Here is a 20,947-nt window from a genome sequence, read left to right as displayed (position 1 = left end):
TTTGCTAAGATTCTATCAAGCCTCACTGTACCATCAATTGCTTCATCACATCCTGACTGAGTTTTCTAGTAACAGTACCAACTCCTCTGCCCAGCTACAGATGCACGTCCTGGGCATCCAGCTCTAGCTGTGGCTTTCCTCAGGATTTACAGAGTCCAGGCTTCAGATGCTGCCTCCTCCTGTGCCTGACTCATCAAGCTGGACCTCAAGCCCCCACTCAAATCAATGCCCACTTGGCATCCTTACCCGGAAGTCTTAGTGCCTCAAATCTAACAAGCCAAAAATTAACTTCCGAGTTTACTCTGTAACGAAATCTTACAATATGACCAATGCTCACCCATCTTAATAACTACTACAGCTTGGTTTTACTTAAACCCCAGAATCAGCCTCCATCAGCTCAGGAACTCCTTGTACAATCCTACTGAAATTCAAATCTGTCCTCTTGGTCTTACTCTACAACTACCCAAGGTCAAGTCACCAGCATTTCTCAAATAAAACTGCCTCATTTGGGGCTGTAATAAATGCTTAGAAGAAACCAATGCTCTTAAAAAGACAAAATCAGACCATGTCATTTTACCTCTGTTCCCTTTTTGATGCTTTATAAACCTTGGCACATTTTAGAAATTAAGTTCTGATGATTATGTACAAAAGTATATAAGCCTAAATTTTAAGAGTTTCAAAATTAAAACGTTTTACATATACATCAACCTAAATACCCAGTATGCTTTGCTGGGTTTTGTTAGTCTACCAGCATAATTATAATTGATTTCTGCATGCCATCTACATAAGCCTTTCCTCTCCAGCTCAGTGTCTGAGAATGCGGCAGCATGTGCTCAGCAGGGCTTACCTGGGTAGTAAACCTTCTTGCCATCAGTCTTGTACACAACCATTGTGATAAACTCACGGTTATTTGCGAAGTCATCCTAAAATCACAGAGAATCCACAGTGGTTAGGAAAACGGACTCAAGATGTTCTCTATTCTAAGTGTTTAGAAAACTAATTTTCAAGAGCACCTCAGCTATTTAGTTCTACAGAAGCCATATTTTTCTGAATAAATGACTACTATGTAAATGATTAAGATTATAATTAGCCTTTCTACAATCAAAACTAATGACCTACTTTTCAAATCTCTTCCAGAATATAGTAATCTTAGTAAGTTTTAAAGAATGTATCAACCTTCATGTTCTCATTGAAAAGCAAGCTCCTCCTTTAGAGAATCTGAATAAGACTTCAGTATCTAATTATAAAATAAGGAAATTTACCCTGGGACCAAATAAAGCCCTCTCCAATCCACTGGACCAGTAAAAAAATAAAAATAAGACAAAATCTAAAATATAAATAAAATAAAATCTACCTAATGATACTCATTTACTTGAGAAAACATTTTCAGAGCACTTATATAAATGGAAATGAATAGTGATAAAATTATGGACCTAACAGTTAATTATATTTGAAAGAATTTCTGAATTGTGGGTGTGTTATTAGAAGGATATCTGTACCTTGTCTGTTATGTGTCTACTAAGCAAAACCCAAACTGCAGCACCCCCTTGTGGACACTGCACCTCCAATTTGTACTGGGGGTTGTTGGCCAGGCTATAAGCATCTTTCACAGGTCCTTGTTTAGCATCCCAAGTACTAAAAATAAACAAAAAGACATCAATGGTTAAATTTCTCATGCAGGTAAACATTTTAAAAATAAATATTTTTGATATTTTTTAATTTTAGAAGTATGAATGTTTGGCCTATGTATGTTTGCTTGGTGCCTACAGAGTTCAGAAGAGGGCATCAGATCCCCCAGAATTATTTGCACATGGCTGCCAGTCACTTTGTGGGTGCTGGGAACTGAACCTGGGTTCTCTGCAGGAACAAGAACTTTTAACTGTTCAGCCATCTCTCCTGTTCATGGCTAACCTTTTAAATACTACTTTAGATAGTGATGTGTTTCAAATGCAATTAAGCTATCAGGATTGTTTATTTATTATTTATTATTATTGATTGATTGATTGAGATAGGGCTTCTCTGTGTAGCCCTGGCTGTTCTAAAACTCACTCTGTAGACCAAATTGACCCTGAACCCAGAAATCTGCCTGCCTCTGCCTCCCAAGAGCTGCGATTAAAGGCGTGCACATAACAGCTATCAGGATTTTTGTTTTATCCTTTAAAAAGTTTTTGGTGTAATAAAGTAGTAAAAAAAAAAATGGCTACTGGCAATGACCAAAAGAGGGGTTGATGATCCTCCTGATTTGGTCACTATTTGAGAATTGTGATGTGGGGAACAGGCACTGCAAAGGCAGCTTGTGGTTAAGAGCATGTACTGCTGCTGCAGATAGATAACCACAGCTCAGTTCCCAGCACCCACCCTGGGCGGCTTACAATTGTCTATAACTCCAGCTCCAGAGCACCCAACGCCCTCTTCTAGTCTCCCAGACACCTGTACTCATGGACAAAGCCCCATTCCTATCTCCACATAATTTTTAAAAAATTTTAAATCTTTCAAATGTAGAGAATATTATAAAGCATAGTCTAAAATGTATAAAAACTTACCTGTGAATGCAAGTTGATTCTTTAAAAAGAGCTGGATTCCAACTCAAATAAACTACATCATAATACTGGCAAAGATCATCCCAGGAAATCCAAAATATTCCTAAAAATTAAATGTCTTTGTTAATCTAAAAGGAATTAGCAATAAACAACTTAAGCAAGCTGGAAGAAGTTCAATGGTTAAGAGTACCTGGCTACTCTTCAAAGGGCCCAGATTCTCTCCCAGCACCCACATGATGACTAGCAATGTTTTCTAATTTAAGTTTTAGGGATCCACCTCTAAGGGCACCAAGAACACACAGAGTGCAAGATATGCATGTAGGCAAACACCTATATACATCAAATAAAATAAAAATAAAATAAAAGAGGCTGTTGAGACTGTCTAAGTACATCTCATCTTGAAAACAGGTTATTTAAAATGACACTGAAGGCTACTGAAGCTACAGGGTTAGCTCAGGGGTTAAAACACTCGCTGCTCTTGTGGAGGGCATGGATTTGGTTTCCAGAACCCACACTGTGTCTAGTTCCAGGGGACCTGGCGCCCTCTTTTGACTTCTGCAGGCACTGTACATATGTGGTGCACATACACAGACGTAGGCAAAACACAAACATAAATAGACAGACTGGGGAGTTGGCTTCCTGCACAAGCATGATGCCCTGAGCTCTGTCTCCAGCACTCACACAGAAGCTGGGATACCAGTGTGTGCTGGGAAGGCAAAGACAGCTGGAGCCTGGGGTCTTGCTGGCCAGACAAGTTAGCCCGTCGGTGAGCTCCTTGCTGAGTGGAAGGGAAGATGCCTATTGTTGAACCGTGGCCTCCATGTGCATACACACGGATACACTTGTACACATCCATGTGCATATACACGTATACACTTGTACGCCCTTCACACTCCTAAAATGGCAGTAAATTACAGACACACTTACCATTATCTATTTTCTGAGCTGTTCGTGGATCAAAGTTTAAATACTTCTGCAATTCTGGGGTCCAGTTTTTCACATCATTCTCACTGTACCTTCCTTTCCAGCGTAAATGGCTCCAAGGGTTTTTTAACTGAATAAATCTCAGCCCCTGTATTAAGAAACAACAAAACAAAACGATTAACAACAAAGAGATTTACCACATACTTATATACTCTTATATATAGTTATAATACTCTTAGAATGAACTTTAATTACTTAAGACTTAATAAAGGGGGAACATGAAAGAGTAGAAAATTCTGCTAAACTTTTCAGAGGCATATCTCAGGCATCAGAAACATCAAGAGCATATGGCTGCAGATACTTACTGGTAAACAGAAAAACAGCAAGTTAACCCAGAATAGAGGAAGAAATGAAAGAGAATTTTAGAAACCTTGGCATATGCTGCAACATCCCAGTTCTAGCTATTCCCAGCAAAGGAGAAAGCCTTAGATAGGGAAGAAATACTGTAAGGCTGTGTGGACTGAAAAGCAAAGCATGAACCACAGATGAGCCTGAGAGTAAAGTAAGGAACACTCCCTCCAGGAAAAGACATAGAAATGACTCAAAGGAGTAGGGAAAACTGAAATGAAGATCGCAGATTGTGCAAGAATGTTACACGCACACACGCATGCACGCATGCATGCACGCACGCACGCACGCACAAATAGGAATGTATTAATATAAGAAAATCCTAAGTGGAAAAAGTCACAAATGAGATTGTAGCTTTAAGACTATATACAAAAAAAAAGTATTGTAGGCCTAGTAACATAAATGTAAAGTTGGGAGGACACAGTGGCATATGCCTTTTAATCTTAGCACTTGAAAGGCAGAGGCAGACAGCTCTCCAAGTTCCAGGCCAACTAGAGCAACACAGGAACACATCCTGCTAAAAAGAAGAAAAAAGGAGGAGGAAGAGGATGAGGACAAGGAGGGAAAAGGAAGGAGGAGGGAGGGAAGGAGGGAGGGAGGAAGGAAGGAAAATGTCAGATTTGAGAAAAAAGTCAGATTTGAGTAAATGTTTCAAAGATTAAATACAGCAGAAACGAAACGACACAGTAAAGGAAGGACCCAGGAAAGGTTCAGACTCAGACATAGAGAACCCTAGTTAAAGCTTCAATTTTAACACACAGCAAGGCTGTGGGCAAAGATCAACCTTGACAGCACAAGGTTCACATACAAATTTAAAATGGAGCACTCCATAGGCTACAAAATCTGCTCCAGCTGGGTAACAATGCTACAGTCTGCAACTTGAAAGTACTATTAATGAAATATATTACTGGACCAGAGTTTATTTTGTTTACATATACTCCAGTAAAGAATGTCTTTACAGAATCACAGTTAGGAAATCACTACTATGCAACTCATGGCGGATAATTTGTAACTAGAAAGTCTGTTGTTTATCTGTACAAAGTTAAGTCACATGCAGTGTGAAGATGCTATCTTCCTCTTCACACTGCACTGACACCACACAGGAGACTAACAAGAAAAGGAGCTCAGGACTGTAGAGCAACCACTAACCGCAGCACTCCTGTGTGTAGAAAACTACAGTCTAAAGGAAAGCACACCTTTCAGCTTTCCTACTTTACACTATTTGTACTTTAAGGAATCAATTTTGTTGCCATGTTTAAGGAAATACACAATTTTATATAGCACATATGGGGCTGGAATCCTGCCTAATTGAAGACCAAATCTATGACCTCATGCCTGCTAGTCCAGTGGAATCATAAAGTTTAACCGTTGTGGCAGGCTCATACTGCCTCCCATTCCTATACAATCATGTGTCACAACAGCACTTGGCCAGAGATGGACCTTATGTACCACAGTGAACACACAGAGTTATAGTTCCTGAAAATTCCTGCTGCTTAGTGACATCACAGCCATCCTAATGTCAGAGTGCATTACACACATTTGTAACTAAATAAACCAGACGGCTTGTTTGATTAGAACTGAACTCAACACAATTACTGGCCAAAATACTATGAATAACAGTTAAGTATTATGTATTTGCTGTTTGAAATTACATATCCCAGAGAAACTTATGTAGCCTAGGCTGGCCTTTAATTTGCTCCCTATCCTGTCTCTTGAGTTCTAGAATTTTATCTTTTATTCACCTCTTTTTTAATGTATGGTTTTCTTTTATTGTGAGGCTTACAAACCCATTGTACTGTCAACTGTCAAGAGTGTAGTATAGCACATGTAATCATGTACAGTGAACAATACCTAATAATGACAAATATTTATGGCACAATTTACACACTCTCTGTATTTGGGGGGAGGGGTTGTTAGTATTTTAGAATATACTTCTACTGAGGAAAAAAAAAGCCAGACATGGTGGCACATACCTGTAATCCCAGTACTTGGGAGTTGGGAGGCCGGGCAGATGGGTTATGAGTTCAAGGCCAGCCTGGGATACATGGCAAAACCCTGTCTCAAAAAAAAAAAGCCTTAACTGTAAAACTGTATGCCTTAAGCTAACAACAGCTTCACATATCTTGTGTCTCCTGTTGCGCCATTTTCTCTTGTGTTTGATTTAATCTTGTATTTCTTCCTGAAGGCCCTAGGAGCAAGACAGACAGACAGACACAATATTGCCTAGCTGTGTAGTAGACCATATCGTCTAGGCTTTGGATATACACTATTATGTCTGCATAACAACAAAATCACAAATTTCTTGGATTATATCCTGGGACTAAATGACCTATTTCTGTATGCCAACTTAATTAACACCAAGTTTAATTAACAAATAATGAGTACTGTTTTAGCTGAATGACCACGTCTCTCTGTTCAATTAGGGCATTTGATAATACTTGTGTCTTCTAGTGCAGAGAACTCATCAGCTGTTCATTCAAAAATGACAATAACCTGAAAAGTAATAAGGTCACATATTCTAAGACCTTAGCTGCAGCACATACTGAGAAAGGGTCTAAAAGCCTGTCAGTGTGCAAAGACGGTGCAGAAGAGAAAACATGTGCACACAGATCCATGGCATCTCTTACTTCCAGCCATCTTTCTCCTTTTCCTTTCACAGATATTTATCTTCTATACCTTTCTACAATGACTAACCCAAAACACCAACATGTAACCCAGGACCTTGCGAGCTGTGTATGCATCTCAATGGTGGCGAATTTTATGGAAAGGAAGAAGGTATGGTGGCATCCCCGTTCCGCTGTCACTATCTCTACTGTCACTGAATTTCATTTTCCTAATTTCACCTCCTAATTTCTAATGGTAGAGTCTGGGCTGTTTACACTCATAGGATGGCTCTAAAGTCTGACCATCATTGCAATACTGTAACATCTTATCAATCAAGAAAACAAATAAGAGAAAATTATAAGGCATAACCTTGAACTCTCTAATATCCAAAACCGCATAGGCATGAGTGGGAACCAGGCCCCACTTCTCCCCTTCAGCTTCAGTCATTACTCCCGTCGATGCGGTGATGAGGACATCTCCTTTGTGAAATCTGCAGAAGCCCCAACACGAGGAATTAAAGAAATGCATTTGAAACCTCAGATCACACTATCTTCCTATACTCTCTACTGGCATACATGAAAACTTCAAATTTAAAACCTTTTTAAAAACTGGCTATCCTAACATGAATTATTTCCTTTTTTTCCCCAGAATAACTTAATTCTCAAGCAAAAATCTATCAGTGAAGAAAAACAAATGCTGTATTTTCAGCTTACAATAAAGATGAAAATATGAAATAACAAATTTACTTTTCCAAAAGAGATCTGGCTTACCAAATCACAGGGTTTCCTACCTTTGATTGTGTTTGTTATGATTTGGAAAAATTCCCTGCACCTCCATGTAAATTACCCACTTATGGCTTAAACTCTCAAGACTTTCTTTCTTTTCCCATCTTCCCTCAAACTTGAGACGTACTAGCAGGAGCATATAGTTTTTCCACATTCTGTATTCCATATTCAATTCCTTTGGATTTTCTAAAATCTGGATTAACTGTAGCCACTATTGACGATAACTAAGGCTGGCAGCACACACAGTGGAGTCTGTGTAACTGACAGTGAGTGCTCCTACTGGAGCACGGTGTGCAGAGGTGATCCCAACACTCAGAATGCGGAGGCAGGAAGATCACAAGGGGAGGTCCACCTGCACCATGTTGTTTTGTCAAAACACAAAAGGTGACAGCTTTGCAATCTCTATTCTAAATAAAGCATGATGCCTTTAAACAGCCTTGCTTACTTCAAAAGGAAGTCGGAAGGGAGAGGGGGAGGAAATGAAACAAAAGGAGAAAGGGCAGGAAATACAATTACCTTTGATAAAGCATTCTGAATGAGTTATCCTTACTGAACGTCTGGCTATCTGAATGCATGGCAATCCTTTCTGGTATCCACCCAGTCAGTGCATGCAGATCAATATTCTGAAACATAAACACATTTCAGTTAATAAAATCCTCGGGAGAGCTATTAAAGTTCATTTGATTTGGCGTAATGATCTTGATGGGTATAAATCTGAAGGGGAAGTTAAGTTGCTTTTCTGCTCTTTTTTAAAGATCAGGGGAGAGACTGTGGGGGCGGGGATGATGAAGGAGTGATAGGGATGTAAAATGAATAAATAAGTTAATGAGAAAAATATCAGTATGATACCCACTCCTCATTTGACCTGGAAAAATGCACTGCTCTGTACCTCAATATCATAGCAGACACATATATTTTAGGCTTTTCTGGATACATAACTTGTAGCACAATGCAAATTATGCTTCTTATCCTTACATAAGAAAATAGGTACCCTTATCATTTTCCCACAAACAAAAACATCTATTAACTTTAAACTTTATAAACTATAGGTGTCTATAATATATATCCATGACTTACTGAGTTGGATCCTGGGAAATCATATCCTCCCATAACTTTCATGTATGCTTTCTCTATAAGTGACACCCACAATTCACTTTTATTGTTGGAATAAGAACACAGCAATTCTCCTTTGTGATCAACAGGTAACTGGTCATCAATTATCACCTGCATAAAGAGAATATTAACTTCCTTAAATGAAACAAAATACCTTTAAATCTCAAGATTAAAAAAATTTGCATGGAAAGCAGACACAATATATCTATTATTAAGATAATGACAGCTTCATAAGATGTTCATCATTTTAATACAATGTCTTTATGCAGTCTTATAAGCTAATCTCACTGACAAGCCACTAGTTACAAGAGACAAGTATTTGTATATACATGTGTGTATATATATAAAATCAAATTATTTAGAGATTCTAGAATGTATATTATATTTAAAGTTACAAAAGAGCCTTGCTATTTTTGGTTTAACCATACAAAAAAATTTCCTATTCTATAACTGTAAAAGTACAATATTATAACTAAAAGATACATGTAAATAAGCAAGCAATACCACAGACATGATATCTAATTAATATTAAAAATTATTTGCGCCGGGCGCACGCCTTTAATCCCAGCACTTGGGAGGCAGAGACAGGCGGATTTCTGAGTTTGAGGCCAGCCTGGTCTACAAAGTGAGTTCCAGGACAACCAGGACTATACAGAGAAACCCTGTCTCGAAAAAAAAAAACAAAAAAACAAAAAAAAAATGATTTGCAAAACATAGTGATAAAAGAAGAATTTTAGTCTAAGAATAGTACAAAGATTACTACTTCATAAACTTTTTTTTTTTTTTTTTTGAGACAGGCTATGTAACCCAGGCTGGCCTTGAACCAGCTATCATCTTGTCTCGCCCTCCTGAGTGCTAGGTAACAGGTATCTGCCACCATTCTCAACACTGAAAGACTCTTTTTAAACAAGAGGTTATTATCTTTCTTAAAACTGTTTAGGTTTTTTTTTTTTTTAAGATTTATTTTATTTATATGAGTACACTGTATCTGTCTTCAAACACCAGAAGAGGACATCAGATCCCATTACGGATGGTTGTGAGCCACCATGTGGTTGATGGGATTTGAACTCAGGACCTTTGGAAGAGCAGTCAGTGCTCTTAACCGCTGAGTCATCTCTCCAGCCCAACTGTTTAGTTTTTAAGTAATCAATTTAACTCTAAAGTGTGTTCCCAAACAACAGCATTATCATTAGGATTGGCACATAGTCTGTTACAAAGGCAAGTTCTGGTCACAGATATACTTGTGGTTCAGGCCTGCAATCTAGGCTACTGCAAAAGCTGAGGCAGGATTACAAGTTCAAGGTCTGTATGGATTAAAGCATGTGTTCAGGGATAGCATGTAACTTAGTGAGTTCATGTCACTTAGACAGACTGGAGATTCAATACAGCTTAGAGACAGAACTTGTGCCTCACCATGAATAAGGCCCTAGCAGGCTCAATCCTCAGCTTTACAAAACATACTTACTGAGGGCTGAGTAAGTGTTACTGAGCTACAGAACAATGGTTTTCAGTCAGTCACCAGGTGATCTTGTTAAAATGCAGGCTCTGGGGACAAGAGAGATGGCTTGGTGGTTAATGGCACTGATTACTCTTCTCCTGGGCCTGGTTCAATTCCTAGTACCCACAAGTCAGCTAACAATAGTTAGTAATTCTAGTTCCAGAGCACCGTTTCTCAACCTTCCTAGTACTGCAGCCCTTTAATACGGTTCCTCATGGTGTGGTGACCCCAACCATAACATTATTTCATTGCTACTTCATAACTGTGATTTTGCTACTGGTATGAATCGTAATGTAAATCTCTGTGTTTTCCAATGGTCTTAAGGGACTCCTGTGACAAGGTTATTCAAACCCCCAAAGGAGTGCAACCCACTGTTCTAGAGGATCTGATGGTCCTTTTCTGATCTCCTTAGACACTGCATGCACATGGTCCACAGACATGCATGAAAGCAAAACACCCGCATACATAAAATCAAAATGGGTAAAACTTTAAAGAAAATTTGCAACTGATTCAGTACATCTGAAGCAAGGCCTAAAATTCTACAATTCTAAAAGCTCTCAGGTGATGCTGAATTTGATACAGGAACTTAGGGGTAGGTAGGTAGGTTCTAGAGAATGCTAACAACACAAGGAAGACCTTATTATGGAGTTCAGACAGCTAAAAGAAACGACAGCAGTATAATTTAAATCTACATGTATGTCACAAGAAACAATAAAAGTTTCTAATATCTCATTATGATTGTTTATAAAGTCTTCTGATCTAATAGATTTAATTTATCTGGTTTCCTTAATTAATTAATTTTTTGAGTCGGGGTCTCACTGTGTGGCATGAACTTATTATGTAGACCAGGATGGCCTCAATCTCGGAGATCTGTCTGCCTTTGTCTTCTGAATGCAAGGAATAAAGCCATGTGCCACCAACCTTTTATTACTTTATAATTTTTAAAATTATGATTAGTTATTGTTGTTGTGTGTGACTGCACACTCTGCATGTGCATGTGGTCTCTCTCACTGTCCTTCCACCTTTATGTCCCAAGGGGTTCCAAGGACTGAACTCATGCACTCTGTTTGCAAGGGAAGCTTTGCCCATGAAACTATTTAGCTGGTCCTCATTTCCTGATTAAGTAAAAAGTCAGAGCCTTCCTGTTGTTCTCAAGGCTGAGGGAGGCAGAAAGCCTCCACATGAGGCCAGAATGAGACACATTAACAAAATCCTGTCAGAAAGGAAACAAACCAAAAAAGGCTTAAATTTTTAAGTCATTAGCAATTTCTTATTAGAAATTTGCATAAGGTATTTGAAAAGCATTTTTTTTTTTTTTTGAGACAGGGTTTCTCTGCGTAGTCCTGGCTGTCCTGGAACTCACTCTGTAGATCAGGCTGGCCTCGAACTCAGAAATCTGCCTGCCTCTGCCCCCCAAGTGCTGTGATTAAAGGCATGTGCCCAGTACTGAAAAGCATTCTTTAAAAAGACTTGAACTGAGTACAGTGACTCATGCCTGTTGGGCCAGGTTACCCCAGCCTAACTGAAGAGAGTTTGGGCAAAACAATGAAACCTATCTATAAGAAAAGATTAGAGACAGCTGCTCCTCTAAAGGACCAGAGTTCACAGCTCCCAAGGACCTATAACTCTAGGTCCATAGGATGTGAAGCCCTCTTCTGGCCTCTACAGCTACATGCACACATGTGGCTCTTGCACACACACACACACACACACACACAAATTAAAAATTAAATCTTTATCAACTAAATTAACTTTTAAAATCTTTACACAGTCAACTTTAGTTGTTTCCCTTCAAGATTCAAAGGTAAGGAGGTGATGAGAGGAGGTGGGAGTAGGACTGGGAAGGAAAAAGATATTCACCTTTCTCGGAACACCATTGAGGTGAAGCTTTACCATATACTTTCCACAGGGATTGTACTCTGGTTCTCCATCCTTATTCTGGGGGTAAATTATGCTTTGGGAAAGGAAAATGGATATTAAAATACCAATACTAATATTCAACATCAACTAATATATAAGACCTTATATTACTTTTAAACAAATGCCATTCATTTATAAATGCTACTTTCTTCACAATTTTATAAAAATGAACACAAGAATATTTTAATATTTTAAATACTTTCTGGTTTTGGTTTTCCTTTTGAGATAGGATTTCAATATGTACTGAGGTTGGCCTGAAATGAATGATACTTTTAAGTGTTTTAACAAATCATATATTAAGTAGATATATTTTTAACCCAGTTAAAAGTAACTTTTATCATTGGTTTGAGAAGTAAGGTCATTTCAATAAATCATAATTAGGGCACTAAGTACAATTCTAATAAAGCCGCATAAAATTCAAACTATATAGTGAGGTCTAGAGAGATGGCACAGCACTTAAGAGTACCTGTTGCTTTTGCAGAGACCCTGGAATCAGTTCCAAGCACCCACATGGTGGCTACCAAACAATTTTAACTCCAGATCCAAGCAATCTAACACCCTCATCTAATCTCTAAGGGTACAGTATCACCTCTCCTGGCCAGGACAACTTCTATGTGCAGACTAAAGGCACATCACATATGATCATGTAATTAATGAATTACAAAGTTGCAAAAGAGGCACGTAGTACAGCCAAATACCCATCCATACACATTAAGAACTTTCACGACCAAATTTCTTTTAAAATATATTGCACAAAATCAAGTACACTCCAAATTGTTTACTTATATGGCAAATAACTAAAATTAAGGACTGTCCAATTTATCTTTTTTCTTAGGTCAACTAAATAAAAATTATGATTAAAGTTACACTGAATGGTTTTGAGCTTAATATAACCTTCAAAACTGAAAATCAGAAACGTTTCAATACATTTTAAAGCTGTCAGAGCGCACGTTCTCACTGCGTTAGGAGACTTCCCACACTCAGGAACCATCTGCTTAACTTCCACAGAAAGGACAAGAGTTTAGTGGTCTGTCCTCTCTACTCTCACATGCATAAGGTGTAAGTTTTAAATTTCCAAATAAGTAGCAATCAGATAAAAGGTAGACACAAAAATGTACCTGGTAATTAACTTCTTATTGAATCGTCTCTCATACGCTGCACTGATAGCCAACGATGCCACAAAGGAACAATCTGATACTATTGTCTGTTAATAAGAACAACACAGTCTTCCATTCATGTAACTTCAGCATTTATACAATACTTATTCATTATACCTACATCCTTAGCTTTATATTAAATATCTTATTATTCAAACAGGAAAACAGAAATGTCATGCTGCCAACTCACATATTTTATTCAAACAAATCCTAGAAGTGTTTCAATGAATCTAATTTAAAATCCTTAGGGTGTGCCCCCCATCTATGTGTGTGTGTGTATGTGTGTGTGTGTGTGCGCGCGCACACGCGCGCATGCACTCTGGAGGGTAAGCACGTACATGTAGGTGTATTTGCAGGCCCAAGGTCAATGACGGTGGCATTGTTCCATTCAGTCACTTTCTTCCTTTTACTTTTAGAATATGCTAGTATGTGTGTGTTTGTTTTTACTTATGTGTCTCTGTATGTGTCTATTTTGGGCTGTATGTACACATGAGTATGGATACACAGAGGCCAGGAGAGGGCACTGGATATCCTGAAACTGGAGCTGAAGGCACTTGTAAGCCACCATATATGAGGAGTGGGAACCAAACTCATCTACTGTTTACTTTTTGAGACACTGAACTTGAGGCTTACCAATTCAAGTAGGCTGGCTGGCCAGTGAGCTCTGCATGCCTAAGGCTAGGGTTACAGTAGTATGCAGTCACCCTGATTTTTTTCTTTTTTAAAAATGTTATGTGTAAGGGTGTTTGGTCTGTATGTAATTCTATGTACCACATGTATGCTTGGTGCCCAAAGAGGTCAGAAGGCGGCACTGGATCCCCTAGGACTGGAGCTACAGAGAGCTGTGAGCTGCCATGTGGATGCTGGTAGGAATCCAGGTCCTCTGGAGGAGCGGCCAGTGCTCTCTCTCCATCACTGAGCCCCCACCTGACCAGAAGTGCGCTTCTGGGGATGCCAACTCAGGTCCTTAGGTTTGTGCAGCAGGTACATTACTGACTGAGCCAGCTCTCTAGCCCCCAAGAATTAAATACTTAATTAAGTCTTATAACTACTTCTTCGTCAAAGGTGAAACTCAATTCTCAAGTTTCACATCTACAAAAGCACAAATCTGTAGTTGGGGCTGGGGCTGCAGCTCAATGATAGGGTGACTGCCTAGCATGCATAAGACTCAATTCCCAGTACTGAAAAAAAAAATCTGTAATTGCTCAAGACAGCTTCTCATGTTATCATTTTCCCAACATTAAAGCCAAAATGTCCAGACTGTATCGGGCATGGGGACACACACCGGCAACCTGCTGGGAGTCTGATGCTGGAGATCACTGAGCTCAAAGCCAACTCAGAACACAGCAAAAGGCTGTCCCAGAAGAAAAAAAAAAATAACAAAATTTCGGTCTTGTTTTAAGAAAGACTCTTCACTAGGCAGTGTAGACTGATCTCAAACTTACTATGCAGCCCAATATGGCACTGAAGCATGAGTGCTGGGATTACAGTCTGTACTACCAAGGCAAGCTGAGAATAACGCGAAGGATGAGACATGTTTGCAATTATACCCATGCAAGTAAATATACAGAATCTAAGAAAAATCAAATCTAGATTCAAATTTTCTTAGTGACAACTTTCTTGAACATTATATAAAATAGGTGTTTACCTGCTTTATGCTAAAACTGGACACAGTGTATATCATTGTAGGATTGTTGGTGAGATCTTCCGGTCGTACCCATTTAGAAAATGTAGTTTTTTGTTTAGGTGATAATGGAAGCTTGCCCAACCTATCACTGAGGTAACAATAAAAGTTAAAAAATATATATATTAATTTTTAAAGATGACTTGGAGCCAGAATGAAACCTTCTTTTTGGTGCAGAGATCACATAGTTATACTTTTGTCTTCCTAAAATAGCCAGTCAAATCTGGCTCTTTACACATAACCTTGAATTCAATTAATCTCAACACCTTCTCCAATTTAAAAAAATCAACATGCATAAGTGAATGTTATGAACTTATCACAGTTATGACGCTCAGGAAACTCAACAACAAATGGAGTCAGGAACAACACAAGCTGTCTACCAAGGGGCTACAGATCCTCCCCTTGCCTCTTGAAAGGACAGAGCGACTACGTTAGTAATCAGTGGCCTTGTGGCAAGCATCATGCTAATACTTTATACATTTAGTCTCCACTCACATCCTCAAAATAACTACATTCAGTTAAGCATGTCTGGGGGAAGCACAAAATGGTCACCAAGGTCATACAGCTAAGAAATGACATTTGGATCCAAGTCAGTGATGCCAAATCCACCATCTTATCCACTACACTGTACTTGCTCTGTGCTACAGTGTCTCTTTAACGCTCACCTATAATACCAAATAAAAGCACCCACCTCCCCACCCCGGGCCTTCACTTTCCTACAGCAATGGCAACAGCTGTTTAGATTTCAAAAGATTGTGTGTAATGTGTAATATGCAAACTAAAACAAAGTTGTATAACATTCTTTAATCCATGAACACCAATGAGTAGCAGATGAAGAAGACTGTGCTCAAGTATGACCTGAAAACACCCCAAGTACTAGTTTCTTAACTGTAGGTAGGATACTGCTAGACTTTCATGAGCCCGAGTTGTTGTAAATCTCGAGTATAAAAGTTTACCTACAACACTGCTCAAAACATTTTTAAAATTCTGAGTCATGTTCTTGACCTATGCTCACCCTACAGAATAAATGTATGACTCCATAGTATTTGTTCTCCCAAACTACTGAGTAATTAAAGTCAGTAATTTGAACACATTTCTTCTCTTCAACTCATAAGGTTATTAAAAGTATTTTATAAAAGAGATCTGCAACCCTATAGGTGGAACAACATTATGAACTAACCAGTACCCCAGAGCTCTTGACTCTAGCTGCATATGTATCAAAAGATGGCCTAGTCGGCCATCACTGGAAAGAGAGGCCCATTGGTCAGGCAAACTTTATATGCCCCAGTACAGGGGAACGCCAGGGCCAAAAAATGGGAATGGGTGGGTAGGGGAGTTGGGGGGGGAGGGTGTGGGGGACTTTTGGGATAGCATTGGAAATGTAATTGAGGAAAATACGTAATAAAAAAAAAGTATTTTATAAAATACAATGCTTATGACTTAAAGGTTAACATATCACCAGACCCCCAAAAAAAATCCTTTTTAATCTTTCACTCTCTACACCTGATTCTCAACATGTGGGTCATGACCCCCTTAGGGGATTTGAATAACCCCACAGGGGTCACATATCAGATATTCTACATATCAGATAGTTACATTAAAATCAGTAACAGCAATAATGTTACGACTGGGGTCACCCCAGCATGAGAAATGTATTAAAGGGTTGCGCATTAGATGGCTGAGAGCCACTGCTCTAAATGAAATCACATTGTGGAGCCCTTTTCCTCTCACTGTTAAATGAACTTAAAATGTGTATAATTATTTTTCTTTTCAGTATTCTCTATGTAAAATTTAGATGACAAAAATGGAAAAATATTGTCACCTAATTCATTTTAGTATTCATCTATTCTTCTCCAAATTTAATTTATTGAGTACAGCTTGAGTACTTACTATAAAAGAGACGTCGTGCTAGATATGGGATGGGACATGGTTAAACAGACATGGCCTCTGTCCTGACGAAGCTTGTAATTCTCAGCAAGAATTATACACAAGAAGTAAGCAAATAATTACACACAAAAAAAGAAAAGGAGTGAAAGAAAACATCCCCCTGTGACATGCATGATATGATTTAAGTCTTAAATGTAAAGGCCTTTGTGTACATTTACATCTCTTTACATATATTCATAGTAAAGTAGTTTCTCTTATAATCGTGAGGGCAGTGTGTTTGTGCAGGCGTTCAGTCCGTCTCTAGACACTTAGCTAGTTACTCTCTGGGCTTTCTTCCTTTGAGATCCAATCATCAACCAGCGCCTCCTTACTGCTCGCTCTGAGCCAGGCATTATGCTAAGCACTATGTCTATAGTGTTAAGATCAATCCTCATGAGCCCGTGACCAGGCCAATTAGAACAAATGTGAGCGTGTGGCAGGATAGCATGGCACTGTCCTAAAGTGACAACTTCATGTTACTCACTCAGATCTTTATTGGACAATTTCCCACCTCTTTCCCATAAAAACTCTTTCCCAACCGTTATACATAAAATTTAATTTTAAGGTTATGAAGCAAACTGGACTTCAGAGTACTGAAAAACACTTTAAATGATCCTGGAAGTAAAAGTTAAAAGCGCTTACTTACCAAAAAGGCATTGGATAAGCAAAGCGTTCCCTTAGATCAACACTCATGAAAGGAACATATTCTACACCATTTATTTTTGATGTTGTCCTACAAGGCACAAGAAAAAACAATCTGTTTTCAAGTCTATATTAATCACCAATCTTACTTAAATCCTAAATTTAAATGACAATAGCTTCCCAGCCTTTTAGCTAACACCAAAGGTCAAACTTCAGAGACAAAGTGTGGTACTGTATTAAATCGACAGCTTCGTGGTATTCGGGGCTTTATTAGGACAGTTTTGAGTAAAAAAACAACAACAACAGATGATCACTGTTATAATTCAGTTCAGTTTAATAAGAACGTTCTTTTAAGATTAAAATCCTGGGTTTGGGATGTAGCTCTTTTGCTATCATGTGTAAGATTCAAACTTCAGCACAAATATTTAATTAGCTAAAGTAGCAACAGCAGGGGAGGGGGAAGACCACCTGACATCCACTACAGAAATACTGTAGTCTTAAAATTGGCCTTTGTGTCCAATGCAAGGCTATAAAGCCAAGTCTATCCTAATCCCAAAGAAACAAAGCAGTAACTTGGTTATTTAGGAATTTAAAAACATACCACAACTCTAAAAAAATGTGGTCTTTCTATATTTTGGCTATGGGAATATGGACAAAGTGGTATGTATAAAAGTAGTATACAGATACTAAGTAGACAAAATGATGAATTTTCACTGTTCTGGCTAGCCTCAGTTGAGGAAAAGGCTCCCTAAGATTGGCAAGCCTGTGGGACATCTTCTTAACTAGTAGCTGATGAGGTAGAGTTCAGCCCACTGTAGATGGTGCCATGCCTAGCCTCGTGGTTCTGCATTCTATAAGAAAGCAGGCTGAGCAAGCCATGAGGAGCAAGCCAGGAAGCAACAGCACTCCCTTGGCCTCTGCATCATCTGCATCCAGGTTCCTGCCTTGTCTGCATTCCTTTCCTGACTTCCTTTAATGATCAGCAGTGATATGAAAGCATAGTTGAATAAACACTTTAGCTGAATAAACTTTTCCTCCCTAAAATGCTTTGGTCATGATGTTTTAACATAAAAATAGTAAAACCCTAAGACACTAATTTAAAGCCTCAGCTTTAAAAGGAACTTTTGTTGTTGTTTTGTATTTTGCTTGTTCACATACTATTTTCCCTAGGGTTAATAGGTGCATTAATTAAAATCTTCAGCAAGAAAGGAGCTGCTCTGGAAGGCAGAGAGGAGGGAATGCCTCCCTTCAGCTCCACCTCAGGAAAATTTAAAATGAATGCCCAACTATGAATGCCCAAAATAAAATGACCTCCCCAACTCAAGAGCAGCCAGCTGGCTCAGAGATGATCCTCTCTCACCTGATCACTGATTCAGAAGACGGTCAAGGATCTCTACATTACCATGGGTCTTGCTGCTACTGGTTTTTGAGGTAGAGTCTCCCCGTGCAGCCCAGGCTGACCTTGAACCTGAATTTATAAGTCTTTCCTCCAGAGGGCTGGGACTACAGACAAGTGTCATGTCAGCTCAGGCTTTGCATTTTTAATAGCCCCCAAGGCTGCTTTCAAATACACTAAGCTGTCTGCCCAGACCAGGGCTCAGTGAGCATTTTCTGTAAGAAGGATGTCATATACAGTTTTTCAAAGTGGTTTCTGTTATGATTCTATTTTCATTTTCTCTTTAACTCTTTTTTTAAGAGTCAAAGAAAAAATGGAAAAAGAATGCACAGCTCCAGACTTTTGTGTGCTGGCTATGCACACAAAACCCCCCATGCCCACGGCCATTGTGGTTGCAAAGGAGCACAGAGCATTAGCAGCTGCCCTAACTGCTGTGCTCCTCAGCTTCAGGACTCAGCTCTGCAGAGTACATGTCTAGGATTAGAACCAACACATTTTAACCTTTCAAGCTGACAACACAATGATGTTAAATAATAGTCCAATGCATCACAAAAAGATCTGAAGACAACTCAGAATGAAATGCTCTGCACTGTGTCGTTTACAGTTTCATTACAATGAGTTGTAAGTGGGTTTACCTGAGCACTTCTATCTCTTCTGCTGTGTACTTCTGTCCTTGCGCATCACATGACTGTGGACTTATAAATGCTTGAGGCTTTTCAACGAAAGGATTAGGTCCTAGAGGAAAGTGTGTTCTTACTGGAGGAGTCTTTGTTTTCATATTTGCTGACTTGAGTTTGCAAAATGGCTTTGTCAAAGGTTCACTCAATGCTTCTGCTCTAAAACAGAAACACAGAAGAACTGTTCTAGTTTTCCTCTTACATTCAGGCTTTTGCTTTTTTATGACACAGGGTCTCAGAAAGAGGCTGGGCTCAAACTTGCTGCATAGTCTCAAGCTCTGCTCCTCCACCTCTACTTCCTCCTGTTTCATTTAAACTTACAGGACACAAAACTTACTGCCAGTTAGCAATGCATCCTACTCATAAAATCCTTAATACTCATCAAAACTTCTCTATATAAGCTACTACACATATTTTGTAAGTACTATTTAAATGAACATCTATGTCAGACACTATACAAGGTAAAGATTGTATAATAATGTATAAATCCTATCTTTAAGGTTCTATGGACAAAAAAGACAACCGTGTCAAAATGATAGATGTCAGGACAGAAGCACTTCATGGAAATGAATACCCCCAAAGAGATAATAGCCCTAGTGACCAAGAAAAGAGGGCAAATCAAAGGAAGGATGCTTATATTTAATGACTGAGTCTTAGAGAAGTCCACTGTAGTGAGGAAGCAGAAACAGACAGCAGAATAACTATGGTAAGTTCAAAAGAAAGTATACAGACCCCGTGGAAAGCATGACTGAGAGGCGGCAGGCATGAGGTGAAAGGAAAGCAGGACTGATGACAGAGGGCATCCATGATATACAAGGCAACTTGGGCTGTTCTATCAAAGAACTAACAAGCTAACAATGTTCTTAATCCAAGATCCACATATGACCTTCCCAAGTCTTCTCCAAAATTATACGCCCAGACATAGATTTTCCTAGAGAGAAGCTCCTTAATCTCTAACAGATCCTATAGAGCCTATAATTAAACCCTCAGCCTACTGACTTTTGCTTAGGACACATTCAGAAGTACTGGATGGCTTATCTACACAAGACTAAAACCCAATGATGATTGTAACTAGTAAAAGGAATCACAATGGAGAAGACAACAATGTCAGGTGAACATGGCAATCCTATGTCATGGAAACTGGAGAAGGCAGCTGTGTCAAGTGTCATACCTTCATGAATTTGGGGAAACAAATGAAAGCTTAACTGATGCTGAAGCAGAGAAGGGCCGAGTTACAGTTCAATGAAAGAGGCAGAACACAGCCACCATAGAGCTGCAAACTAAGGTGATTTCAAAGTTCACACTCTAGAAAAAGATGGAGTTTCCACTCCTTGCCTTTACAAGACAGTACTTTTCTACTTCAACTCTTGAAGGAGGCATAATTCATTTATACCATATTCATATTATACATATATATGCACAATATTATACATATTTACATTACACATATTATCAGTGCATTCAACAATTACCTACTGAAGTTACACATCTATGTTAGGTACCCTACTAGGTGTTACTTAAGCACTGAACAAAACAGACACAATCTGTCTTCACAAGCTTCCAGTAGGGAATGAAGGCTGAATGCAACACAGGCAACAATAACAACAAATACAACAACGTCATTTTGTGTATTCCACAGTGGGGTAGAACAATGGGAAAGAATACTGAGACAG

The 20,947-nt window shown here is 38.8% G+C and overlaps 1 protein-coding gene across 6 annotated transcripts in view; it reads right to left on the bottom strand.

The window, feature by feature from the left end:
* Positions 1–20,947, bottom strand: part of Capn7 (calpain 7) — a 35,366-nt gene that overhangs the window by 4,897 nt on the left and 9,522 nt on the right. For 4 of the 6 annotated variants that reach the window (XM_030247631.1, NM_009796.3, NM_001360187.1 and 1 more), the window contains 12 exons: positions 19,233–19,433; positions 17,206–17,292; positions 14,598–14,724; positions 12,911–12,996; positions 11,733–11,826; positions 8,339–8,485; positions 7,778–7,884; positions 6,846–6,966; positions 3,468–3,612; positions 2,544–2,643; positions 1,500–1,635; positions 848–923 (listed from right to left, as the gene is read on the bottom strand). In XM_030247631.1, coding sequence (XP_030103491.1) covers positions 848–923; positions 1,500–1,635; positions 2,544–2,643; positions 3,468–3,612; positions 6,846–6,966; positions 7,778–7,884; positions 8,339–8,485; positions 11,733–11,826; positions 12,911–12,996; positions 14,598–14,724; positions 17,206–17,292; positions 19,233–19,375 — 1,369 coding nt within the window. In that variant the 5' untranslated portion in view covers positions 19,376–19,433. Of the gene's footprint in view, positions 1–847; positions 924–1,499; positions 1,636–2,543; positions 2,644–3,467; positions 3,613–5,845; positions 6,967–7,777; positions 7,885–8,338; positions 8,486–11,732; positions 11,827–12,910; positions 12,997–14,597; positions 14,725–17,205; positions 17,293–19,232; positions 19,434–20,947 lie in introns of all 6 variants that reach the window. The other 2 variants (XR_001781094.2, XR_003950823.1) reach the window with 2 other exon arrangements.

The sequence above is a fragment of the Mus musculus genome, chromosome 14 (genome assembly GCF_000001635.26).
Source record: "Mus musculus strain C57BL/6J chromosome 14, GRCm38.p6 C57BL/6J".
NCBI classification, from domain to species: domain Eukaryota; kingdom Metazoa; phylum Chordata; class Mammalia; order Rodentia; family Muridae; genus Mus; species Mus musculus.
This window is presented reverse-complemented; position numbering and strand designations above follow the sequence as displayed.